At 42.4% G+C, this 27,739-nt stretch overlaps 2 protein-coding genes across 2 annotated transcripts; both read left to right on the plus strand.

The window, feature by feature from the left end:
- Positions 1-454: 454 nt before the first annotated feature.
- Positions 455-6,281, plus strand: slbp (stem-loop histone mRNA binding protein). Its single transcript, XM_083915614.1, has 8 exons — positions 455-605; positions 1,979-2,125; positions 2,306-2,419; positions 2,512-2,583; positions 2,915-3,037; positions 3,220-3,375; positions 4,336-4,444; positions 5,310-6,281. The coding sequence occupies exons 1-8, from the start codon at positions 547-549 to the stop codon at positions 5,379-5,381; spliced, it is 852 nt and encodes a 283-aa protein (XP_083771740.1). The 5' UTR covers positions 455-546; the 3' UTR covers positions 5,382-6,281.
- A 1,878-nt stretch (positions 6,282-8,159) lies between these two features.
- immt (inner membrane protein, mitochondrial (mitofilin)) lies at positions 8,160-27,532 on the plus strand. Its single transcript, XM_083915777.1, has 14 exons — positions 8,160-8,310; positions 11,810-11,880; positions 12,003-12,183; positions 13,736-13,880; positions 15,711-15,803; positions 16,018-16,170; positions 17,321-17,454; positions 18,969-19,072; positions 20,323-20,458; positions 21,407-21,536; positions 21,907-22,130; positions 22,232-22,363; positions 23,453-23,582; positions 26,435-27,532. The coding sequence occupies exons 1-14, from the start codon at positions 8,269-8,271 to the stop codon at positions 27,040-27,042; spliced, it is 2,283 nt and encodes a 760-aa protein (XP_083771903.1). The 5' UTR covers positions 8,160-8,268; the 3' UTR covers positions 27,043-27,532.
- Positions 27,533-27,739: the final 207 nt, after the last annotated feature.

Consider the following 27,739-nt stretch of genomic DNA (forward strand, 5'->3'; position numbering starts at 1 on the left):
TACCTTCAGTTTGACTGCCGGGTCAAATTGACCCGAACAGTATCTATGTGATATAAACATGCAGGGGGGGGTTGCAAATATGTGAGATGAACCATTTTCATATTATATGTTGATTACACAAATTAAGGCAAGCAGAAAAAGTTTCATACTGAAAAAATACTTTTAACTATTTTTCCTAGATCTTCAAACTTTAAAACGGGTCAATTTGACCCGGAACATAACAGGAGGATTAAAGTTAAAGTGAATAGCCCTATGCTACATATTACTTTGACCGTATTGCTCTACAGCCACTTGCATACCGCACTGCACACAGTCAAAGTTCTCTTTCTCCAGGAGAGTCGCTGTCAGGTCGGTCCGTGCTTTTATTTTCTAAAATGTACACGCATATCCGCCCTATCCGGTCATGTGACCTGCTGTATTGTTTGGGACCGCGCGTCTTTCAGTGTTGGCGGGTATCTGCCGGTAGACCGAGCTGCTGCTGGAACGACAGAGCCGCTCAGCTGACAACGGAGCGATACAGTTTACACTTCCAGCTAACCTTTAAACATGTCTGAGTGGAACCGAAGCAGAAGACGTGATGCTCACAGCAGCGAACAGGAAGACAGGTATGAATGCGGCGGTGCTTCACCCACTGAAACACCGCTAATATCCCCAGCTGCCCGGGTCTTTGTCCACTTCATGGAAGACGGTGTGCTAAGTGAGCTTCTCTCTCTAAGTGTGCCTGTAGATCTGTTGCTAAGTTACTAGCTACATTCGAACGTTCTCCGTCCGTGTTGCTCGCTACATCTTCTCTCTTGCGCTAAAGTTAGCTTGTACGACTAACGAAGCATTAGCTTTAACGTCACCTCCGTGTGTCTAAGTTAGCATTAAAGTAGCACGTTTATGCTTTTCTTGGCTGTATAAGTCACTTTTGTTACACGTAACGTTCTCCCGGTGTCGTTAGTTCTCTGTTGGCGTCGTGTACAGAGCCGAGGGAGAGAAAGAGGCGGTAAAGGCTAGCCGTTAACCTCAAGTGACTAAAACAAGCGTAACGTCGTTCGCCGGGTTGGTTTACAACTCGTTTCAGATAGCTGTATGGTTATTTTACCACTCTGACAAATGGACAGTGAGGCTATTTAGCCGCTTGTACTCAGGATACAGAGTGTGTGAGCAGAGATAGGCCTCAGCCCCCTGGTCGGGTACATAATGGAGCAGGAACAGACGGCCCCGGGACAATAGGAAGTAGGTCATGGCGGGAGAAACTTTTAAAGCAGGGGTTATAGCCTGTTATTTTAGACAGAAGAATGTTGATTTAAGCAGAGCTGCAACTAACGCTGTCCCAAGCATGTGCCTCTCGTGACATTATACAGTCATGTTACAGGAGTAACCATGATTTATGGCGCCTTATCGGAGAATTGTGTTTTGTGCATTTTCGTCACTATTATGACGTTTCTGTTGTGTGTTTTTTAACCAATAAGGGTGAGTGTACTGTAAGATTATGGGGAGCATATGATGGTACTCTGTTATAACATCTTTATTTAAGATTATGGGGAAGCGTGTTATTTATATTCCAAATTTCCTATCAATCTGGATAAAGCCAGATACTACATCTGGATAAAGCGCAGATATGACAGAACATAAACATGTTTGTGAAGACTGATAATATTTATAGATCCATCAGTTATTTGGTTGGGGAAACATTCTGCCCACTGCCTGATGACAACTTTAATCTGTTTTCCAAGTTTCATCTCAGTCTATTATCTGCCACCTTTGCTAAGACTGCAACACACTAGTATTAGTGGCTATAGCTTGTTAATGAATGATCTGTAGGCTGGTTCTGCATTTGGTGCTGGAATATTGTGATTGTAACTTCCTGGCCTATGACTAATTCATTTTTTTGCACTTTATTGGTTTGCTCGACAAACCTGTACTTGAGATATAAAATGCAGAAACATGCCTGTATGTTAAAATCGAAATTCTTTGTGTCTTACCTGTGCAGGAGCTATGGCCCATCTCGGTGGTCCCACTGCAGGAAACGCGGGATTGATGGAAGCCTGCGGGCCAACAGAACGGCGGATGATAATGGTGTGGAAAACGACAAGCACCCTGATGGCAACTACAAACACTCTGAAAAGAGACATGCTAGGTAAGAGCATACAGCTACAATAGAATGTAGGTGCAAAAAGTCATTTAGAGTATGAACAGTGTGAAAGAGTTGGTGCAGAGTTCAACAAGGTGACAATGCTGTGCACCACCTGCAGGCTGCAACTACATCTGCTGGCACTGGCAACGCAAACTAAAATCCTCCTGTGTGCTTCCTCCCTAGTTTCACCACTCCAGAGGGCACAGGCCCGGTGTCCCGCTGTGGAAGAGGGACTGACTGGGGCAGCCAGGTGGAGGAGGATGAGATGAGGAGGGATGTACACAGAGACATGCAGCGGTAACCAGGCTCTGCATCTATTTTAGTGGTTTTGTCTCTGCTTCATTCAACGGTCACTCTTTATTAAATGAATGTGTGTGTACTCTGTTCAGTTACAGGAGGAGGATACTGGGTGCAGAGGTCACCCAGAGAGAGAGAAAGACCTCCTCTGGCTCTTCGGAGAGGTACGTCGCCTTCTCTCATATTGTCTCTGTCTGACCACTTAACTCACTTGTTGATAAAACATCGAAAACAGGCCATTACATTTATCGGTGTGCCTATACATAGATTACTCTTACTGTAAAGTCATTACAATTTTAGATAACAGTGTGATTACTTCTCATGACATTTTCATATCCATAAATAATTATTACTATAGTAAGTTTTTATCTTTAAGGTAAACACATATTTTCTTGAATTTGTGGGGGAAATTCCCATTCCCAATGAATAGCAACCTGTAGCGCCTTTTAATTGTTTGGATATGTATGCGTGAATATGCCGGTCTGTCTGCTGCAGCTGTGACTCGAAAGAGGGAGACAACATGGAGACTGATGAAGCCGTGTTGCTACGCCGACAGAAACAGATAAACTATGGCAAGAACACACTGGCCTATGATCGTTACCTCAAAGAAGTTCCAAAGTAGGTCTACACAAACATACACACACCCTCAATGAATCTAGAACAACAATAAATCATGTTCTACCATATATAAGTAAAACTTTGACCTCTCCTCTGTATTTATCACAATGCTCCAAGACAAATTCCTTCTATGTGCAAAAGTACGTTTTGATGTTTACATTGTTTTTGTTGTTTGTTTCCAGACACATGCGTCAGACGGGTGTTCACCCAAAGACTCCCAATAAGTTCAGGAAGTACAGCCGTCGCTCCTGGGACCAGCAGATCAAACTGTGGAAGGTCAAACTGCACACCTGGGACCCCCCAACAGAGGCGGGTCAAGAAAAAGTCATTGAGAACATGTAAGAAACTATTTCAAAGATAAGTCACCTAAGGCCGTATTACAGAAACGTCCTATCTTAAGGAGTCTGAGATGTTTTTCCCTCCATTTTTTTACTACAGATGCAGATCCCAACTTACTTTAGGTGTCTAATTTTATTTCAGGTTAGGAACTCTTAAATGACCAATCAAACATCAATTATAAACTATAAACCTAGCAACCAATGCTACGTTTTTCATCTCGTGAGCTAAACGGCTATGAAATTGTTGTTTTTCACATTGAATGTGAATTTTTCTCTCTGGCTGATAGCAGACCCTCATTAACTGATCAGTAACTGTAGCAGGCGACAGAGTCCTGGTTCCCCCGATCGAGAGGCTTGGAAAGGCGTTACACATTCCAGAGCTGCGGACTTGTAACCGTCGCACAGCCACAATGTTGCGTGCATTGTCGTGGACACATGCAGCCACTTTCCCAGAACAGACCGTTTGCAGGTCTCCACCGCCCCAACAAGTCCGCAGAGTGTATGTCAGAGCCTCCACCACATCCAACTGTGAGGTTGTCAGCTGTGTCTGCCTGGCGCGCTGTGTAGGGCCGTTGAATTAACACACCAGTCCTCACAGATAGATACAGATATATATATATCCTGTGTCACGTAGCCGAGCGCTGTCCAGCAGTCGGTCATGAAAGTTCAAGCTGCGTGGAAAATTTTAGTTCAGGTTATTTAGGGTTTATTCAAGATTTTGGCAAGTTAGGCTGTTTGTGTAACATACTTTTTCTATCTTAAGTTAGGATAGGAACACTGACTTAAGTGTTCATCTGTGCTGGTTTTTCCTAAACCAGGCCCTTACTAATTTCCATGGTTACCCAACAGTTATGATAGGATCTGCAAGTTAAGAAGTTTCCGTAATATGTCCCGCAAAGAATGCCACCTGTGCATTGTGAGCAGTCCTGATCATGTGTTGTCTGTCCTCTGTTCTTTCAGTGAGGAGCTGGGTCTCGGTGATGTTATGGACATTGAGCTGGATTTCCCGACCTTGTCGGAATCCCAGGATGCCCCGGCCTCTCTCACCGCACACAGCCTTTCACTGGAGGTGAGTTTGATTCGGTGTTTAGTGGAGTTCTTCAGGTTTTCCACGTTTTCAAGTAGCAGAATTTATAAGGCACCCTAATGTTCAGATGTCCCAGATGAAGTCTCCAGGACAGAACTATATAATTTGATACAGTGTTCAGCTGATGTACTCTAAATGTTATAAAATGTGTCTATAGACAGATATACTATTCAACATCTACCATGGCTGGTTCTATGGCTGGGCGATAAATCAATATCATTGTATTGTGATTAAATCCCACTATTGTGATACACAATTACATCATCTGAATCGTCAGTAACAAGCACATACTAACTGTGCATGCATGTACACATCGTCTGCGTTTAGCTGGATTTCCTTAATTTCACCTGAAACAGTTATGGTCACGCTCTTATTAAAATGAGAAAATACTTTAAATTGAAAAAGTATTTGATTCACACTGGACTATTCAGAAACCAGCTTCCCGAGTGGTTATTTCATGCAGACTTTTTCTTGTTTACCAGAAAACATGATATATTATGATATATATCATGATCATTATGAAACGATCATGCGTGACACGTAACCGGGAAATGACAGACATGCATTGTGCCGTTTTCTTATCTATCCATGTTTTAGTAAATCTGTGCTGTGAAACTTTATTCAGTTCCTCCTTTCTGCTGTTTTCAGTTTACTGCTCAAATACAACAAACAGCTTGTCGGGTTAAAACAACGGAAAGCAAATTATTTCCAACCTCTTTTTATTGAACAAGTTGAACTGAACAAAAAAGACACCTTTTAAAAAAATAAAAATTAGAGAGCGAAGTAGAGTGTTCTACAGACAAAGGTTCTTTCTATTGAGCCAGATTGTTTTTGCTCTCTTGCTCAGGATGAAGACTGCTCGGGTACCCCAGTGAAAGTCCAAAAGACAGAAACCACGGCGGAGCCCGACATGGCATAGTTCATCCTGGGAAACAAAATGCAACATGTTCACACCCTTCTCAAAGGGTCCCCCCACCCAGAATGCCTCTGTTCCAGGTCCCAGCTACTTGATGTGCTCCAAGTTATGCAGCACCTGCACAGCTTCACGATGCCGTGTCTGTGTCTCCGCTTATCAGTTCAGCACTGTCACATATTTAGTGTTTTGTTTCCATTTATACTAGCGCTTCGTGATCCATTCAAGTGAAACTCCGGCATAAAAATTACCCCAGGGTCTTTTTTTCAGCAAATGCACTCATTAAATAAGCCACCAAGACAGTTCTTTTCATGTAACAACTATTGACGGAGAAATCCGTAAGAGTCGCCAACGCTATCATGCTATTGCAGAGGTTTGATGTTTTTTTTAGCAGTATTAGTGGTAAAAAAAAGACGTTTGAATGCCCTCTCCGTACTTCCCGAGCTAATCACTGTTAGCCACATCTGGCTGTTAACGACTCTACCGGATTTCTCTGTTAATAGTTCATACACACAAAACCTGTCTCGACGGCTTATTTGATGAGTGTTCTTGCCGAAAAAGACCCCGGGATGATTTTACTCTGAAATTTCACTTTACATTGGGACCTTTTTCAGATTACTAATCTGCTCAGGGAGTTCTCTTTTATGGCAAGATTTTCCAGTTTTTCCATCCAGCTTTGGTTGTTTAGGCAGTTCAGGATTTGGTGTGAACAGAAACGCTTCTAGCACTGATCTGTGGCCTGGTGGAGCAATCGTCCAGGTTCGTCGATGTCCATTATGTGCAAATGTTAAATCACACCCTGCTCATTCTTGCTGAAACCAGTGCAAGATTTCATGGAAACGAACAGAACTCAAAGGGTTCTTTCAATCATTTAAACAAGACGGGCTAACCAAAGGCACAGTATTTTCCTGTTAATGATTCATACTAACATGCTTTTTTTCTCCTGTGTACTATTTTAAATACTGAAGGGAATTACTTTGGTTATTGGGTTGCAATCTGTTTTTATATTGGTTGTTTTTTTTTTAATGCAAATGTTATCGTTTAATTCTGTTTCCTTCATGGTGAAAACTTTCAAATAATAAAAAAAACTTGAATGTATCATCGTCTTCTATGACCAGCTTTTTGAAGGGTTGTTCAGGGTTCTTACACGTGCTGGAAATCCTTAAACGCTTACATTTGAATGGGGTGTGTTCAAGGTTTGAAAAGTGCTTGGGTTCTGAAAGAAGTGCTCCAACTGCTTTAAATTTAGGTTAAATAGGAGTGAGAAGTGTACATTGTAAAACATTAAATTTGACCCTTCTGTAGAATGATGCAATGAAACATTTGGATGTGTCTATATCGCAATGGCATCTAATTTAAGGTGATAAAGCAATGAATGACCTGCATGTAAATATGTAATTAACCACAGCTGCAAGGTGCGGAGAAATCTTGAATTTGACTTTGGACAAGGTGTAGCAACCCTGGTTTCTTATCCTGGTGTCCTGCACTTGGACCCACCCACCAGATCAGCTGCTACATTGAATCAGTTCAGATGTAAACCACACCCAACTTTTTGCATCCTGTAAACAATATATATAAACTGTGTGTGTGGGTGTATTAGATATATATAAATGTAAATTAATTTCCCCCTGGGGATTATTAAAGTATTTCTGATTCTTATGGCTCATAAGAGGGCACTTTAACACACGTTTTGACTCCTAGAGGGCACTTTAGCATGCGTTTTGGCTCCTAGAAGACACTTTAACACACGTTTTGACGCCTAGAAGGCACTTTAGCATGGGTTTTGGCTCCTAGAAGGCACTTTAGCGTGCGTTTTGACTCTTAGAAGGCACTTTAGCACACGTTCTGGCTTCCATGAGGGAACTTAAGCACATGTTTGCTCCCAGAGGACACTTTAGAACGTTTGGGCTGTCATGAGGGTACTTTAGCACACGTTTTAGCTGCCGTGAGGGCACTTTGGCACACGTTTTGTCTGTCATGAGGGCACTTAAGCACACACTTTGGCTGCCATGAGGGCACTTTAACACGTGTTTTGACTCCCATGAGGGCACTTTAACACGTGTTTTGACTCCCATGAGGGCACTTTAACACGTGTTTTGACTCCCATGAGGGCACATTAGCACGTCTTTGCTCCCAGAGGGCATTTTGGCTCCTAGAGGGCACTTAAGCACGCGTTTTGGCTCTGCAGAGGGTACTTAAGCACACGTTTTGGCTCCGAAGATGGCACTTAACCAAACATTTTTGCTCCCAGAAGTCACTTTAACATGCGTTTTGGCTGCCATGAGGGCACTTTAGCACACGTTTTGGCTCCGAATAGAGCATTTAAGCACACGTTTTTGCTCCCAGAGAACACTTTAGCATACATTTTGGCTCCTAAGGGGGCACTTTAGCACACGTTTTGGCTGCTAGATGGCACTTTAACACACGTTTTGGCTTCCAAAAGGGCACTCTTGCACGCGTTTTGGCTCCTGGAGGGCCCTTTAACACGCGTTTTGGCTTCCAAAAAGGCACTCTAGCACGCGTTTTGGCTCACAAGAGGGCACTTTAACATGCGTTTTGGCTTCCAAAAGGGCACTTTAACATACGTTTTGGCTCCCAGCGAACACTTTAGCACGTTTTTTAACAATTAGGCCGTGAGGGAGGGCACGCCAGCGCAAGTACCCCTGGCTGCGAATCCCTCCCTAAAATCAAAAGAAGACTGTAGTTCTGTTAATGACCTGAGGAGGGCAGCAACACGCCTCAGCTGCGGCTAGTCCCCTGAAAATCCACCAGCAGAAGAAAGAAGAAGAAGGGGTGGGACAGAAAAGAAACAGAAGGGCGAGAGGAGAAAGAGTTCTTGCTACTGTGCAGGTTAAATATTTCAGATTTAACTACATAAAGGTGACTGTGGACCATGCTGAGGGCCTGTCTGAGAGGAGCTAATGCCACAGCCCGGGTAAGACCAACTTCTCCTTCATACCGGGCGATGACGTTAGCATGTTGGGTTAGCGTGCTGTCATTCAGTGACCCACAGGCTGGCCCAAGGTGGACTTAATATATTTATTACATATTTATTATTAAACTGTTAACACTGACGTGCAGCCGAATGTTGTGTTTTACATTTAACAAGGCCCCTTATTGAACGTGCAGTTGTCACCAGAGAGCCATGATAATGACAGTGCTAGCTGCTTAGCCTCTAGTGACGTATGGCTAACGGCTCTTCCACCGTAAGTGTATTTGTGTAAATAAAGGTTATCAAAAAAAGGCTAACAGTTAGCGCAGGATATAGCATCCACTCTGCACACACGCCTCTTTTCACTGTGTCGTGTCAGTGAATGAGAAAGTGTTTTAATACCACTGACCTTTTTAAAAAGCACAAACACTAAAGCAAAACATTTTGCTCTGCAATTTTAAAGTCATTTGAAAAAAAAACAACCGTCGTCCATGTAGGTAATAACGCTAATGCGGGGAAGTTGATTCAACTACATTAATGATTTAAATGATTTATATTTAAATTTCGGCTTCATGTTTGAGCATTAGTATTTATATTTAAAAACGTTGATTTAATGACATTAACGGTATGTACACAAAAACTGTCCAGGTGGATTTACAAGATATCGTTTTAGATTAATTTGGTCTACAGTCCGCCCATTTCTTCTTACGAGTGTTGACTTTTCCCAATAACAAAATAACTCTTACTACCTTTAGAATATAAAACGATGTCTTAATCTTGTCTTAAAGTCGTTTCCCTTCTCATCGAATGTTTAACATCCACCCCAAATATTCTGGTATGGTCCCATAACAAATGGCAGTTTTTATTCTAGTTAACAGAAAGTACGAGGATACTCACTATCAAGTCTAACTATATCTATTTTTTTGCTGTATATATTCTATTAAAGATTTTAAAGGAAACTTCTGATTAAATCAAATTTGTCTCCAGCCAGCCAAACTTTGTGTCAGTTATTCCAAAAGAATCTCGTTCCAGCTTGTTTGTAAGTCCTGGTGTATTTATTCTTGGTAATGTCGACTTCTCCAAGGAGTACACCACTATTACATGGATCAACCATTGAAAAGTTGCTAACTGAACCTCTCAGTTTTTAGCACATCATCAAAAACCACTGCATATTCCTTTGGTGTAACTGTGAACCTGAATCAGACAGGAATTCATTTTACATCAGTAAATGCCCACGTTTGAAAAAGATCCAGAGTAGTGTTGGTCCGAAACATCGGCCAGCTGGACGATATTTGCGTTTTTAGGTGCATCGTATCGGCCAATGCGGGCTGCTTAGTTCACTGAGCAGTTTTCCCAGCCTTATTTACAGACAGGCGTCCACAGGCAGCTCCGTGTTGCTGGAGACGCCTTTTTTAAGTTCAATAAAAAACTCTTAACATGTTATCTTCATCGTGTAACTTTTACAATAAATAAATTGAGGGAGCAAAAGTACTTTCGGTGAAGCAGACACACAGTATAACTCGTACTTTTTTCTGCTTACTTGTTTGCAGAATTCAATTAAAAAAATGTGGAAAAAAAGTAGTATCAGCTCCAAATATCGGCTCAAGAAAGCCGTGAGTCAGTATCGCTCATCGGTTCAGGCTGATGAGAAAAAATCGGTATTGGCATCGGCCCTAAAAAAACATATCGGTCGATCCCTGATGTCAATACAAAGTAACACCAGCCGTCTCGCTTGTCTCCTGCTGGGACTCCTCACTGGCCACTCTGGACCAGGTCCCTTGCTTACCATCCGGATGCCCTGGTCAGGCAGCAAAAGTAGTATCCGCTGCATATATCGGCTCAAGAAAATCGTCAGTCCGAATCGATAATAAAAAGCAGCATCTGCCCTAAAAAATCCGTATCGGTGGATACAGATTTCTCTAGAGTCCCCGCTGCAGTTCAGCACACGCAGCTCAGGTCTAACTGAAAGGCTCCAGTACAGATAAGTAAATATCGGCCCCTTGTCGTAAAAACTGCTCATGTTGTTGCTTCACATAAGGTGTCGCTATCGTTTAATAAACAAAGAGTCACTTGATAACCTTCCTGTAATATGATAAACGGTGCTCAGCACGATAAGTCATTACCTGTTACATCGTCATTTTGGTGTTTTTGTTGTCAGTGAGAATCATGGGAACACGACGTAAAGGCTATTAATAACAAAGTAGTATAACATGAATAAATGTATTCCAAGTGTTTGATGGGTACATTTGTGAGAGGGGTGCACTGCTGGTACACCCTTTGGGGAAACCTGAGTTACATCCACTATGTCATAATCAAATAGGACTTTATAGTCCGCCAAAACAGAAAAGAGAAACAGCAGTAGGACATGACACATATGGGACGAATATGATAAAAGGACACGTTTCCTCTGCTGTAGTACCTCTCTGTAGACTGGGGGTTAGAGAGAGATGCAAAGGAAACAGTTCATCATCATTTTGCTCCTTTTGTAGGAGGTTTTTGACAAATATGATGTCAGAAATGGACCACTGCAAGTGCTGCTCTGTCCACCTCGGTTTCCTTAAAAATCAACTGTTTTACAACAACAAACCTGTATTTACAAGTCAATCCAACGTACTTGTAAGTGTACTCCGCTGCTCAGAAACACCAAGGCCCCTCCCGGTAGCAAAGCCATTTCCATGCAGCTACTTTCATTTGTATGTTTTCTTTTCACATGTAACTTTATTATTGAAGATTCAGATTTTATCAGAATGTTTGTGGCCCTGTAGTTTCCACCAGGTGCCGTGTAATCAAGTTGCTTGTTCATTTTTAAATGCTCCTCCGATGCTATATATATATATATATACAGTATATATGTATGTATGTATGATCTTTTTATTGAACAATTTAGAGGTACAACAATACAAGGTATACAATAAACAGCACATTGGCGACATAATTAATAAATAAAACAAAGAGAGTACAATAAATAAGAAAATTAAATAAATAATACTCACTAAAATAAATAAATAAAACAAACAAAAAAACTTACCGTATAAGATATCAGAGTTCATCAGGTGTTCAAGAGCATTATCTTCTTGGTTAGTATAGCAGCTAATAACACCTTTAAGAGTTAGCAGCATAAAAAGAACATGACATTGTTTCTGTATTAACTTTACAGAAAGTGCAGGAATCATCATCATCATCTATAAACTTAGCAATCATCATCATCTATAAACTTAGCAATAATACTACTAACTCTGTATATTACGCAGTGTCTTAAAATGTACTTCTTTAGCTTCGTTAGACATGCAATATTTGTGCCTCTGATCATTCAACTCCCCAAACATGGAGTTTGGGGAGTAAAAGCAGATGTGTGTACCACAGACTGTATATAAAGACGTGTACCTTTGCGTGTTTCAGAGAGTCAACCTCAAACAATAGCATGAATGAACACATGAACTGTCTGATAGGGATTCTCTCTCTTCCTCACCCTCTCCGTCCACCTCTCCCGCCCTCTCTCTAGAAGAACTGTGGGAGGAGAAACCCTCTAGCCAACCCGCAACACTGTCGGCACTACACATCAGGAGAGAGCAGGTGACAGATGCGCACACACACACACGCACACGCACACAATCCTATTTCATTCAACTCTCTTGATGATAGCAAGATATCGTCAGGCCTCATGTCTCTTCTCCTCTGTCCTCTTCCTGTCACAGCGGTGCTGCTAAAGTGGTGGTCGGCGGCCTGGTGACCGTAGGCGGTGGCATCGGGGGTACAATACTCTACTCTAAATGGGACCACAAGTTCCGAGCAGCTGTGGAGAACAATATTCCATACTCAGACTGGCTGCTGGGTCTGGCTTTGGGACCCGCTTCTCCGGATGGCGCCAAGAAACAGGTCAGGATGGATTCACGTCATGTGCGGGTGTAATTTACTGGAATCTGTTCTTTTAAAGAAACATTTATATATTTTGTATTCTGCAAACAAACGAAACAACCCTGACGGTCAGGGTAAGTAAGGATGAGGATAAACAAAGACAAGAACAAATCAGTCTCAGAAGAAGACACATCCAAATTTTTTCCAAAGGGTCCAAATATTTATTTTTGCAGTAACAGTGCCATTTTCTATTGTCTGCAGTTGCAAGTGGGATAGAGTTATTTCAGGTTGTGTCCTGAGTGTTGGGCTAGGCAATAAAATTTCATATCCCGATATAGGTCATTTCATATCCTTATAACAATATATATCATCATATAGCCCATTTTCTCTTCAAAAAAATGCGTTTTCCAAGTACATTCTTGTACTGTTTTTTTATTTTTAATTGGTCTGTGAACGTGTGTAAATGATAAACCCTCTCAGGCTGTGCGGCAGCTCCTGACACAGGACAGCAGCTGGTGCACGTGAGTCCAGTGCTGCCCGAGGTCACGCAGCCGGTTACTGGGTGATTTCTGATACGGGCATCAGAGTACTTGTTGTCATGAAAACAAAAATGTGTTTGTTTGTATTTCTCGTTGCCAATAGCTGACGGTACATTCAGAACTGTCGTTTCACTTTTACCGTGGCTGTGTCAGATTGTCGGACTGACGGCACAGCTGTAATAGGCCGATCATTTATCAATTTCATTGAAACACTGCAGCCTGTCTAAGTCAGACATGGAGCGTGTGTGTCGGATATCTGCGTCTGGTGTGTTATGGCACCGCAAGAAAAACCATACAGCAAAATATGACATGATAGACGTTTTTCTACAGCCATACGTTGCATATCACCATATCGCACAGCCCCATGTTGATATCCTTATACCGCAGTTATATACTTCAGAAAAGCTGGAATCTCTTCTTGATGAGATTACGCTATTTTGAGAAATTACAACAGGGTGTGAAAGAGAAAAAGAGCTGGGAAATAAATCCAGTCACTTTTAATTACAGATGTCCCGAGCAAGTCCAAATGACCAGTATCAGTATTATCACTTTAATGCTGGTGTGTCAAACTGATCCAGTAAAGGGCCGCTGTGGCTGCAGGTTTTCATTCCAACCAAGCAAGAACACACCTGATCCAACACATCAAACTGTGTGAAGGCGATTCAGTTGGTGGAATAAGTCAGGTCAGGTGTGTTCTTGCTCGGTTGGAATGAAAACCTGCAGCCACAGCGATCCTTTACTGGATCAGTTTGAGACACCTGGTTTAATGGATCAGTATCAGCTGAAATGAAGCAGATTCAAATCTGATTCCTTCTTTACTGTACTCGTCTGTGTTTCTGTCAAAACTTTCCTTAATATCAGATCAGTAATTTAAGTTTATCAACGTGTTACTTTTGAATCAGGACCTTCAGGAACCATTAGCTGGTGAAAACTAATGTGTGTCAGATACTTATTTGATGGGTATGACTTGTGATATGTGGCTCCGATGAGACTCTGAGGCGGTAGTGAAAATGTCTGCTGTCCCTGCTGTGTAGATGGAGCTGGCCCAGCCTCCTTCTATGATGGAGAAAGGTATGAAGGCGTCCAAAGCTAAGTCCGAGAAAAAGACGAAGGAGTCTGCAGAGAGTCCAGCCAAAGAGAGCAGTCCTGTCCCAACACCGCCTGCACAGAGCATAGAGGGTAAGTCTCTCATATGGTCTGGACTCAGGTTCTTCACTTATTGGCAGCTGTTCCAGTAGTCACTCGCTCTATTCTGCCAGCTGCTACAGTGAGGCCCTGTGCTGTCTGGGTGGGTAGGGGGGACACTAGAGGGCAGCAGCGATAACACCAGACATCACAAAGGTCCGGCTACACCACATTCTGGGAAATGGGGGGAAAAGGCTCTGGGTTTTTAGTCCTTTTTTGAAGCAATCACAGTCGTCTTGTATGGAGCTAAGCCCCAGCTGCAGCGACGTGCCTTTGCAGAATAGATAGTAGAGATGGGGGGGGGGGGGGGGGTGCCTGGTTTTATCACAGCACTGATAAATGTTCTTGTAAAGCATAAACATTATTTTAAAAAATAGACATTGTGTTAACTGGCTGTAGTTTAAAGTATATGAAGTGAATATAAAGACCTTTTCAAAGATGTAAACTTAAACATTTTAAATCTGTCCTAGCTGATTTCCTGTTGCAGTGAATTTGAATGACACCAGTAAGCCCGTCACATAACAAATGCTGATATAACTGACAATGATAATGGCATAATAATGTAAGTACTTCTTTTCAAGATCACTAAACGTTTATTTCTAAAGAATGTTAAACACTAAAACTGGAAGATAAATATCCAAAATAAATAAACAAAACAACCAAAAAACATTAATAAAATGGACTCTCAGTCTACACTCAGTGGCCACTTTATTAGGTACACCTGCATCTTAATAAAGTGTCAGTGTGGTCTTCTGCTGCTGTGATTAACTATGATTAAGAAGTGACTAGTTTAGTTATAATCCAGGTGTTTTCTGTGAACTGTGTTGTCTTAATGCTCCCACAGAGGACTCTCAGGGTAAGCTGTGTAGTGTCGTACTTTAGCTGCTCTGCCTCTTACTAGACTGTAGAGATGAAACCATAAAGGGCAACACACACACACACACACACACACACACACACACACACACACACACACACACACACACACACACACACACACACACACACACACACACACACACACACACACACACACACACACACACACACACACACACGGCGTCCCAGAGCAACATGGTGCCCACTGCTCTTTCATATGGATTTTAAACAGTTTTTTTATTTCTTCAGGTATCCATAATCTTTATTTCAATAATGTATTTTTAGTCTTTATTTATGTATCTCTATTTAATTCATGTTTTTTAATATGATTTATAACACCAGTCTAAAGACACGGTTTAATAGCAGAGGTTTCACTGTTCATGACAACTGTACAGGGAGGATTTTATGTAATTATTTATATTATGGCTTACATTTCTGCATAATTAAGGGTGTGGTCTATTTGAGTCACAGGTGGGTGCTGTCACAGGAGACTGTAGGTTTCCCATGTTCCAATTAGCCAGGCCTGAGCCACAGAAAGCTGCCCACTTTAAATAAAGTTGTATTTGTAAGAATTCCCTGCTTGTCAAATGTGGATATTGGCTGATAAAAATAATATTTTGTCGCAGATATGTAGTCCTATTAGACTTCCATAATGTAGTTTGTAGTCCTTTCCAGCTTTTAGGGCATACATTGCAATCCCGTACATATAGCTCTGTGATAAATGCTAAAAAAGAAGCTGTTGGTGCAGGAGATTGATCTAGTTTTGTTATTATATTTGAGTTTTGTTATTATATTTGAATGATTAAACCAGTTGATGGATGTCTTGGACCATCAGTCTCCGAGTAAATGACTGTACTGTTTTGTGCTTCATAATCAAACCTCATCAAAACCAGTTGGTCATCTGTCATGCACACACTCACAGTAAACTGCCTGTGTCCCACCCAGAGGCTTCAGCAGAGGCTACTCACATCATCGCAGCCATCAGCGAGGTCTCCACAGTCCCCGCTCCATGTGACACAGAGGCAGCAGCAGTCAAAGGTAACACCATAAGGCTGCACCTCTCCACCCCACTGTACTTATATATATTGATGTAAAGCAGATTGTAACCTTTGGGCATTTAAATCAATGTATAGATACGTGTTTGTGCCTTTTTATATGTGTTACACTGTACATTAATAACTGAATGAAGATGTTTGAAGGTATTTAGTGAAAATAAGCTTACAATTTGTCTCTTTGTGCCTGTTTTCTCTAGAAGAGTGCAACGAGTGCCACCACATGGACACCCCAGTGGTTCAACCTGCCACAGAGTCACCTGTGGAAACAGAAGCACTGAAAGAGCGACCAGTGGAAGAAGTGACAGCTATACTGGCTCAACAAGACCAGAACGACCAGGACACCGTCACATGTAGGATGGCAACCACGCGCGCGCGCACACAAAGCATCTAGGATTTTATGTGATGGCATAAAATGTAAAACACCTGTCGATAAAATGACAGTATTCACGTGTGCACATTCAGGTGGTTGACACTGTGTGTGTGTGTGTGCGCACGCACACACACACACACACACACACACACACACACACACACACACACACACACACACAGAGTGTCAACCACCTGAGTGTGCACACGTGAATACTGTCATTTTATCGACAGGTGTTTTACATTTTATGCCATCACACAGTACTTTAAAGTGAAATAATGATACTCTGGATAAGATGATTTTCATAGAAGTTCAACACAGATGATGGAGAAAAAAAACACAAATAAATCTGTGTGTGCATAATTTATATCTGCCCATCCTTCTAATTTACCGTTTTCTTTATAATCTACTAGAGTTGTTCTGTCGCGTGTATTTGTCATTATCCTGTCGGCAACATTACAGTTCCTTTAGTGTTAAACCACGGAAACTCTGAAGTTACAAAAAAATCTGGAGAATTTATGTTGATCGAAGTACCTGTCTCGCAGGGTATGAACCTTCCACTGCATTAGGGTTGAGTGATATGTTAACATTTTCCAACGGGCCGCTGTCGGTCCAGCTGAAAGATGAGTTCACAATGCTAATAAATAAGCAAATTAAACTCACAAACTGTCAAGGAAAGACATGTTCTCGCTCTTATTTCCCCTTTGAAGCAGAAAAATACAACCGTACACCTTCTGAATTCCGGTTTCTCTCGTTCACTGATCGAAGGGTGCCTAAGCCTGTTCAGGGTTTCCCTTTAAGTAGCAAAACTAAAATCTGAAGCTATAAACTTGACGGAGGAAGCAGAACTAAACATTGAGCTTCTGAAATAATCAATAAAGCGGCTGTTTCTGGTGTGTAAATGCACACACAGTGTCTCTCTTCACGGGGACACCGACACTTGCTTGATCATTTTTCTTTTTCCTTAATGATGAATTATTTCACAAACCCACAATGCATTAGTTTTTAATCAGAATGTTATTTTTTATGAATTCACCCACTCGGTCGATGATTTAGTCAACTTTGAAAAGTCTTTAACCTCCTCCTCTACTCTCTAACGCTGTCTATCTGTGTGTCTGACTTTTCTGCAGCTGTATCGAGCAGTCTTGAAGACTCACTGGCCAGCTCAGCTAAAGCTACACTGCAGGCCATCGGAGCTCAAGAGGCAGCCCTGCAGGCTATCGCACAGCACACACTCAAACTGAAGGAGGCTATGGAAGCAGAGGTACAGAGCAGTGTCATTGACCACATTCAGTCCTTTAACACTGGTACAGGTGTGGAGAAATGGGATTAGATTTATGTGAATAGGTCTGTTTTAGTGTTTGAGCCACCGGTTAGCAATGAACTGATTTGGGACTCTGAATGCTCCAATTACATATTAATCAGAGCTAGGACGATCCAGTTCCATCATTATCACCACGATGGCATGGATGAGGATCACCTGGCTCATCATTCAGGGGGCACAGGGACTTTGAAGAGCATGCGTTTTCTCCCTCTTGCGTGCCAGACGCCCCTCTCCCCAGCAACGTGTTCCAGCTCCTCCTAAGCAAGCCCCCACCACTGCAACTTCCTGGTTGATCCAAACAGGAAGTGCCAAAAACTGCAGTTCTCTGAGTGTCCACTAGGGGCATGTTTCATAATAGAGCACTTTTTCATTGACCCCCACGTTAAACAGGCCATTTTCACAGCATCATTAAACCTGTTTAAGGCCTGGGTTAAAAATAACGTTTTAGTCTGTATGTTTAGGTCATATCTCCATGACAACACTTAGGGGGTGAATTTTTATGTGCCAGTCTATTTTTATTCTTTTCTATTTACGTTGATGAATAATTAAGGGCGTGGCCTCTTGAGTGACAGCTATCCTCTGGCCCTCACTTCTCCTCAGAGGTAAATGTCAGCCAGATGGAATTATCTCCCTCCCCCCAACGTCACATACATGCCCTTTTGTGGTAAGAGGAAGTGAGGCGGAGTCAAATTCGGAAAAGATGGCGACTCCCGTAGGCGAAGACGATTGGATCAAGTTTAGAGAACGGACCTGGACTGAGAGGCTACGTCTATTTTTTATACAATCTATGGTCCTGAGGGATCCAACGGCCTCTACCATTGCATCTTATACCAGTTGGCTATTCCTGAGGAGGCCTCCTGATCAGATGCACAAACATAAGCCACAAAGCAAAAGAACCTAGTCCACTAGATGGAGGTCTCTGTTGAATCACCATTCATTGAGTCCTTTTCTTTAAACCAACAGCTCCATCCAGTGGACTCAAATACAACTAATGCTTCATGAAGCTTCATTTGGACCTCACTTATTTCAACCCAGTTCTGATAAGGAGCCTGATAATGTTAATAAGGCGATCTGTAAACTCTGTCTGATGAAGGTGGCAGCATTTGAGGGCAACACCTTAAAGCACACAAGAGTGAAAGCTCAACCAAATAGGCCTGAGGTCAAAGTAAGCGCTCTACAGATATGGAGCGTCATCTGCAAATATCCTTTCTTGTAAAGTGTCCATCATCCGGTGGGAAAATGGCCTTCACTCCCAACCCATACAGAGTAATCCTCCGTTTTCGGGCACGGAACCATGTTCTCAGACTCTCAGATCAAATGGAGACGCCCCCACAGTTTTTCATGCCTGGATAGTTATTGGTAGTTAAAGAGCTAACTGCAAAACCTCTGTGACACTTTTAATGGGCGACCTCGTTGCTTTACAGAAGAGTGATTACTGTTCTTCTTCAATCCAGGTCCCACCTCAGGAGAAGTCAGCCCAGTGGAAGGATCTAGAAGCTGCTCTAGCTGATAGAAACAACGCCGTGAAAGATGCTGGAACTGCTCTATCCAATGCCAAGTAAGACGTATATCTTAAAACACACACACACACACACACACATTAATGTAAAAAAAACATTTTCATTGTTTGTGGTCACCTGCTGAGCTGAATCCAACAGATACGTCTCATCTTGATTTGAATCAGACTTAAATGGACTGTGTGTTCTGGGATCTGTGATATTGAACCACTGCTCTTTTTCCCAGAAGCTTGTGATGCTAATATTATATTTTTTAAAAATGACTAACAGTTTATTCTGCTGTTAGTGGAGGCAGTAGTAGTGCTGATTGATGAGTCGTACGTCCTGTGAACGTATATGCATGCAGGAGAGTGTTAGGCCTGTATTCACATCTCCAACATTACCCTCACAGGGCCCCACGGGAACAGCTACCAAGTTGCCACTGACAACCACTTCTTGGCCTTTGGTTTTCACTTTTAACATATAAAAAATATGGACAGCAAACAGCAACATGTGCACCCCATAGTAAATACTTGTCTAATATTAATTGAACCAGTGATGTTTAAATATTGCTGTTACAGTCAGAACCAGACAACTGAAGTGCACTGGTGCGTCCAAAGTCATCTTTTTAAAGACAACAGTGAAGCAAAGGAAATTGTTTGATTCGACTTTTAAACTTAAAATTTAGTTTGGTCACTGTGATAAATCTTATTCTTTTATGTCACATTTTCATTATTAAGCTGACGTAAAGCTGCGTATATCGTAGTATGCGTAGTATTTTAATTATTTGAAATATAAGGTGACTAAAAATGGCAATCATATTTTCAGTTTTGGCAACCAAAAGCTGCGGCCTGGCAACTACTTCTGGTTGCTTGGCAACTACTTCTAAAGGTTCATGTTGAGGGCTGCAACTCACCAATAATTTCACTGTTGATTCATCTGCAGATTACTTATGTTGATCAATCGAATAGTTATTGGGTTTATAAAATGGTGAAAATGTGGATCAGTGTTTCCCAAAGAACAAGAAGATGTCCTCAAATGTCTTGTTTTTTCCACAACTCAAAGAGATTCAGTTCAGAGTAGCAAAGAAACCAAAAAATATTCACATTTAAGAAGTTGGAAGCAGAGAATTTGGACTTTTTTCTTAAAAATTATTCAAAACAATGAATCGATTATTTGATACGGTTGTCGATGATAGTTGACAACTAATGGGTGAATCAACTTATCGTTGCAGCTGTATTATTGTGGAGCCCTGCCTGATAACTGTCAGGTGTTCTGCCTCACCTCTCCTCTCCCTTCTGTGTCCCTGCAGCGAAGCCTTGGACAGTCTCAAGTCAGTGATTGACAGCTCTAAAGGGCTGAAGGTGGCTGCTGTGCGCCCACTGGTTTTAGCAGCAGAGGAGAATCTCCATAACATGGTGGTGGACTTGGACAAAGTGGTCACTAAGGTAAGGATATTATTGTGTACATTTTGTACAACCCATAGACTGTGTAAAAAATGGATGTAGCGTCTCCGTCGGGGTCCGTTCTCTAAACTTGATCCAGTCATACTCGCCTACGGGAGTCGCCATCTTTTCAGACTTTGACTCCGCCTCATTTCCTCTTACCAAAAGAGGGCATGTATGTGACGTTGTGGGGAGGGAGATACGTCCATCTGGCTGACGTATACCGGCTCGCTGTCACTCAAGAGACCACGCCCCTAATTATTCATAAACTTTAGCCTCAAATAAAATAAAAACTAGCCTGGTCCAAAAACTGCTCTGTTATGAAACCTGCCCCTAGCGGACACTGGTAGAATTCAGTTTTTGGCACTTCAGTATTGGATCAAACAGGAAGTCACTGTGATGGGGGCTTATTCAACTTTATTTATTGCTTGGTACAACCAGATGAAAATACTTAGAGAGAACTCATTTTGTGAAATCTGCTCATTGGCTTTCATGTTGAGAGATTGATGTTCACACTTATATACAACCCTTATGTCTGTACAGTAGATATGATGAAAAGGCTAAGGATCTCTAAAATGATTACTCATCCATAAGGGGACGGTGAATGGATGAACCTTATTTAAATTTCTATGTCACTTAAATCCACACGCCAACGCATGGTGGAGGAAAAGTAATGAGGATTCATCCTCTTAGGATTGTAGAGGCACAATCTTACACCAGTGACATGATTTATCATCCAGTGGTCATTAATAGAGCTCGACTGAGATATCTCCGTTAATAGTTTTTACATGAAAAAAACAGTCCAGATGGCTTATTTGGTGTATGCAAGTGCTGAAAAAGACCCAGGGATGATTTTACGCCCGGATTTCACTTTAAGCTGTATCTATGACAAAGACAAAAAGCCCAAAAACTAAACGTGTGTGTGTGTGTGTGGGGGGGGGGTGTTTGTAGGTGCAGTCTGCAGAGTCAGAAGCTAAGATTGTCTCGCAGTACAGTGACCTGGTTAATGAAGCCAAACTACAGTTCCAGAGGGAAGTAAGCAGCCTGACTCCAGACATCCAGGCCAACTGGAAGGGCCTCAGTAAGACCACACACACACACACACACACACACGGACACATACACACACACAAACACACACACACATACACACACACACACATACACACACACACGGACACAGACAGACACGCACACACACCGAAAGACACGCACACACACCGAAAGACAGACACACGCGCATGCACGCGCACACACAGACAGACACACACGCACACACACACACACACACACACACACACACACACACACACACACACACACACACACACACACACACACACACACACACACACAGACAGACACGTATAGTAAGATAAACCCTTCCTATGGGGTTCTTCAGACACAAGAGACATATTTGAAAAAATAACATTAGTGTTTTTGTTTGTCAGCTGGTAAACTGTCAGCAGATGATCTGAACGCCCTGATCGCCCACGCACACCGTCGCATCGACCAGCTGAATCGCGAGCTGGCTGAGCAGAGAGTCAGAGAGCAGATCCACATCGACGCGTCGCTGGAGCAGCAGAAGCTGGAGGACCAGAGAGCCCTGGAGAAGGCTGTCAACACCGCCCTTCAGCACGTCAAGGAGGAGGCCCGGCTGGAGCAGGAGAGGAAGGTACGGAGGAGACACCGGGCCATGGACCAGTCACCAGTCACCAGTTCATCTCTTATCATCACTGGACGTCATCAATATTTACAATTTTTGTGTGTGTATAGATGTCTGAATTAAGGGAAGTGATGGAGGCAGAGATGAGGACTCAGCTCCGGCGTCAGGCAGCCGCTCACACAGACCACGTCCAAGACGTCCTGAAGGTCCAGGAGCAGGAGCTCAGAGCTACCGCTGAGCAGGTCCACACACCCTCTTTCACACTTTACATTCAAACATAAAAGCACACAGATTGTGTATGTCTGTTTGAGCGTCATCTATTGTTTTGTTTGTTTGGGATTAACATAACACAACATTAACAACAGTAATCCCGTCCCACGCCACCACCGTCCATGCTGATTCATTTCTGGTTACCAACATCAAACATTGTGCTCCCTCTTAAATAGCTATTACTCCATCAATGAAACACAATATAACCGTAATAGAACAGACACGTGAAATAACTCCAAACCAGATCGTTACAACAAATAAAGCAAATGCTACATTAAAGAAATAATTGGTTAACAGATAAAAATGAATTAAAAGAGCATTAGCTAAACAGAATACAAATAGAAATAAGAAGCACTGTCCTGTATTTATCCACCATAAGTGAAAACTTGCATCTCTCCACCATATGACTTCTTTCAGGAGCCATTTAAAAAGTGTAAGTATTTGCCCCACTTGCTTCATATAGACCCCATCTACCCAGTTATTTATGTGATGTTTTTTCAAATGCTGCAGCGCGTGCCGACTCCACAGCCCACTCTTGAAGAGATGGCACCCCCTCCTTCTTCCATCCCCTGAGAAGGATTTGTCTGCCAATCATAATACTGGTTTGGACATAACCTTTAACATGTTCATCGTGTCCTGTCAGAACGGAATGATCCCCCAAAGTAAATAATCTGGGGCTAAATGGCATTCGTATCCCTGCAATCTCACCCAAGTTCTCATAAATATTGGTCCAGTACGTTCGGACCATAAAACATGAACTAGATTACCTCTCTCCTTTTTGCATCAGCAACAGTTTGATGTGAGTAATCATCCTAATCGAGTCCAATAAAAAAGATGTATAATTTTGAATTGAATAAGACTTACTTTTTCATCCCTCGAAACTATTTTAAAATTTTTTACAAATTCTGTTCCAATCTTCATCATTAAATGTCAGGTTCAGATCCCTTTACCATGTCTTCTGCAGAGCAGAAATGTGCCTGTTACCAAGTACTTTATCTATTGTTATTCACTGGTCACGGCCGCCATCGTTCCTTCAACGCTCTGCTGTGGGCTGTGTTCAGGTCCTGAACAGTAAGATGCTGGAACAGGAGACCCGCTACCGCCAGCTGAGCCAGGAACAGCTGGATAACTTCACTCTGGATATGAACGCTGCCTACGCACGACTGAAGGGGGTGGAGGAGGCCATAGACAGTAAGATACACACACCACTATGGAAGAAAGTCCTCGAGATACTATTGGAGTTGTTTGACTGACTGATACTGTGACGCCATTGGTGACAGCATGCTCCGCCCTAAACTGGTGATCCATAACACAAAGGCTGCAGGGCAAGGAGGGCAAAATAAAAAGCTTTGTTTAGCCTTAATAAAGGGACACGAGAAGACATTTACAGGGAAACTGATTTCATTTATTTGAATGTAAAAAGACACTATGCTAGTTTTTCTTTTTCAACAATATCTTGATTGGATTTTTTACGTAACAACCGTAGAGCTGAATGAAATGATAATGTGCAACACTATATCAACTAGGTACCAGACCCTACAGGTCCGACCATACATTCCTACAGAGCGTGTACAGTACAAAGTCAAATAAGTAAGAGTCAACACAAGCCTTCAGTATATCATAAAGACAAAAGGAAGCTAATAGAAAACTGTTGCACAGAGGGAATAAGTAGCAGCAAGAGGTGGAAAATAAAAATAAAAGTATGGCTGAAACAGCACCAGATGTTGAGTAAGCCTGTTTAACAATTACGTGACATTATTTAAATACAAAAGTATTATTGTATTGTGGACTCCATGTCCACATATGCTAGAAAACCAACCCAGATCTTTGTTTTATTTTCTTTTCTTTTAATGTAAATCACTTTGGGCTGCATTTGTATATGTATGACAGGTGCTATATAAATAAATATAGCTGATTTGATGTGACTAGATTTTACTCTTGGCTTTGCGGGGATGGTTCCTCCTGTAACATCATTAAGCCCTTACAGTATAGACACAAGACAAGGGCTAAAGTCCAAAACATACGTACCAATGTTCCTATTCCCGATTTCCATCTGGGGCAAAACTGGGAGTACTGAGACTTTATTTGATGTAGTCTGTCATGGGTAAAGTTCACTACGCTAGTTTTGTCTTTTGGGATTTCTGCTTTGAACTCTATTTATTTAATAATCGTATAGTCATTTATGGAACACAAAGTGAAAAATAAACAAAGGTATGCATGTTCACAGGAAATAAACTTGCTTTAGATGTGAAGCAGATTCACAGTTTATTCACTCGCACACACAAATCCAGAGGGAGAAGATAAAAGGTGGGTTAACTGTCTCTGCTGAGCGTAACTAAGCTGTCCGTGTCCGCTCTGAAGCTGGTGCTGGAAATACGCGTGTCCCAAAGCTCACACACAAAAAAGTAGAGAAGTTAACGCGAGCTACTGACTGCCGCATTTGCACAAATAAAACACACCATAATATAAGGTAATTCACACTCATGCTCCTAAGCACATTAAACAGTTCACACACATCTTTTCTGATTCGCAAATGTGAGTGAAACAGGCGCACTGTGTGAGATCTTAACCTGGTGTAGAGGAACTGAGCTGAGTAATATTATTAATGAATGCAAGTTAAACACAAAAATAAGATCTTAATAACACCTCATTCTAACGTGCTGCATATTATTCTAGAGGTCCTTAAATGTTCATTTGGGGCTCCACACTGCGACCAAATTTGAGTGTGTAACTGAATTTCACATGTGGTCGCGCATGTGCGTAAAGATGTCTCGCCATATCATTATGTAAGTGGATAAACAGCAACAGAGTGGCAGATAAGACAGGAACAATATGGAAAGCACCGCCAGCACCGTAACACAAACACGAGAGCCCCCGCAGCTTCTTTAACATCAGGCTACAAGTGGCGCTGGGAGGGACGGTCTCTGAAATAGTTTTTCATGTGGGTTCTATGCGAAGAAATCAACAGTGTTTAACTGATTCAGTGACTTTATTTTATCATATTAAAATCTCGTCTCGTCTCGTGGACTCAATGTCGTGTATCGTCTCGTCTCTGAGCCGAGGGTCTCGTCACAGCCCTTATTCTTAATGTATGGTATATTTTTTAATATTGTTCTGTCATGACAGCGCTGCCGGTTTACCTTCTATGCTGCATCTTCAATAGAGCATAATAAAAATGTGACAGTGAATTTGAAACAGCACATTGGAATTTCTGCATCTATTATTGATTTACCGTGTGTGCCCCTAACATTTCTGGTTGTGCCCCTAAAATTATCAGTTGGGGGCAACAGTGCCCCTAGAGAAAAAAGTTAGTCATGGGCGTGAGAAATGTAAACATTTGAAATTTGACTGAGTTAGCTCAATCTGCCTGATCGCCGACTGCAGCTTTAATAAAATCCATTTTCCATTTGTAACCAAATCACAACTGGGGGGAGATGGCGACTTTTGGACAGAATTACTACAGAAACGGGTCTTCTTGGTAGTGACGTTTCTTGCCTTAGTGAAGTCCTCCCTCGGTTTAAAGGTTACGCTCTATTGTTGTTGTTTGTTTCATGCTGTCTTTGGTGCTGTTGCTTCCTTATTTATTCTATTTCCGGGTCAAAAGCCACTGCAGCAGAGTGGGGAGGGGGGAGTTATAACCTACGGAGCATGCGCAGAATGGAAACCCAATAGTAACCTGGGAACGCTCTTTAGTTCTCTAAAGGGTTATCTAGGTCTGTTAACTGGGGTATGATAACTCTGATTTTACCCAGGGTACGGTTTTTACATGGTGTAAAAAGTATGCCCTTAACCCGAATATAATCAGGTTTTTAAGTGGCAGCAACGGAAAATGGAAGTTACTTTTTAAAGAAATAAATGGAATAACAAAGGTTTGTAAATGTGGGTAATCCGGACATAAAGGTATGCACAACAAAGCAAGGGCCGCATATACACAGTGTTGAGTCTTTGATTTATTCATAGTATGTAAAGGTCTGGACTCGGAGCAGAGTAGGACCTGTTCTATTAAAGCTGTCCTGAAAACCCTTCCTGTCTCTTGACTGCAGGCCATGTGGTAGCAGAGGAGGAGGCCCGTAAAGCTCACCGGCTCTGGCTCTCCGTGGAGGCTCTCAACTACACTCTAAAGAGCACCGACACCGACGTGCCCACCAAGCCTCTAGAAGGTGCCGCTCAGGCTGTGCGAGACAGCTGCCACGACAACGACTTCGCCTTGACCCTAGCATCGTCCCTTCCCGAAGAATCCCTGCAGCGCGGCGTGTACAGCGAGGCCTCTCTTCGCGCCCGATTCAACTCTCTCAGATCGCTGGCCCGCCGGGTCGCCCTCGTCGACGAAACCCACAACTCCCTGTACCAGTATTTCTTATCCTACCTTCAAGCCGCACTGCTGTTTGAGGCCAAACAGGAGGCGCCCCCCGCCCAGCTGAGCGGTGAGGATTTAGACCCGTTCAAGCTCCTGTCGTACGCCAGCTTCTGCCTGGAGCACGGGGATCTGGAGCTGGCAGCCAAACTGGTGAACCAGCTGAGAGGAGAGGCCAGGAGAGTGGCGGAGGACTGGCTGGCCGAAGCCAGACTCACGCTGGAAACCAGGCAGGTCGTCAGTCTGTTGTCGGCTTACGCAAACGCAGTGGGGTTAGGAACCACACAGGCTCCTTAGGCTGCTCCCATGTAACCAGGCAACCCTAAAGGGAACAATCCGCCGAAAACCTCAAGAGTATCAAGCAGTCGCCACTGTAAGCTCATAACGGTAGCCAGGCTGCGTGTTTGTGAAGGAAAGCAGCTGCAGTGTCGGGGGAGCGCTGGATACTCTGAAGGGTTTTTTAAAGCGGTGACTTCCTTTTAAGGTCACTTAAGTTAACCAAGTGCTCCATGTCAAGATGCAACGTACGTTTATTTGTTTTAAAGCACTTCTAAGTGTCACTCTGGAGGGTTCTTTGCTAAATCTAACTGACGCACCCTCTTGATCTAGTTGTGGCAGTTCAGCCCCACAAGTTTGGTTCAGGTATTTATTTCTGGCTAATCCCCACCCCCACCTCCACCCCCTAACCTCCCATGAGAAATGAATCCCAACGTTGATGAAAGATTATATCATGCTGCATTTTATTTTTGTCAATACTGCACATGTACCAATAAATCATGAAGAAGAATGCTGTCTGTTACATGTTTCATTTCTTCAATTCAATTTTATTCATAGTGCCAAATCATAACAAAAGTTGTCTCAGGAAACTTTAAAGAGTAGGTAAAGACCACACTCTATGACTTATTTATGATTTACATAGACCCAACAATTCCCCTGTAGAGTACGGTGGCGTGAAAATGATAATTATGACAAACATGATTTATGATGAGTAGTG

The sequence above is a fragment of the Echiichthys vipera genome, assembly GCF_963691815.1.
Source record: "Echiichthys vipera genome assembly, chromosome: 6".
Classification (NCBI taxonomy): Eukaryota; Metazoa; Chordata; class Actinopteri; order Perciformes; family Trachinidae; genus Echiichthys; species Echiichthys vipera.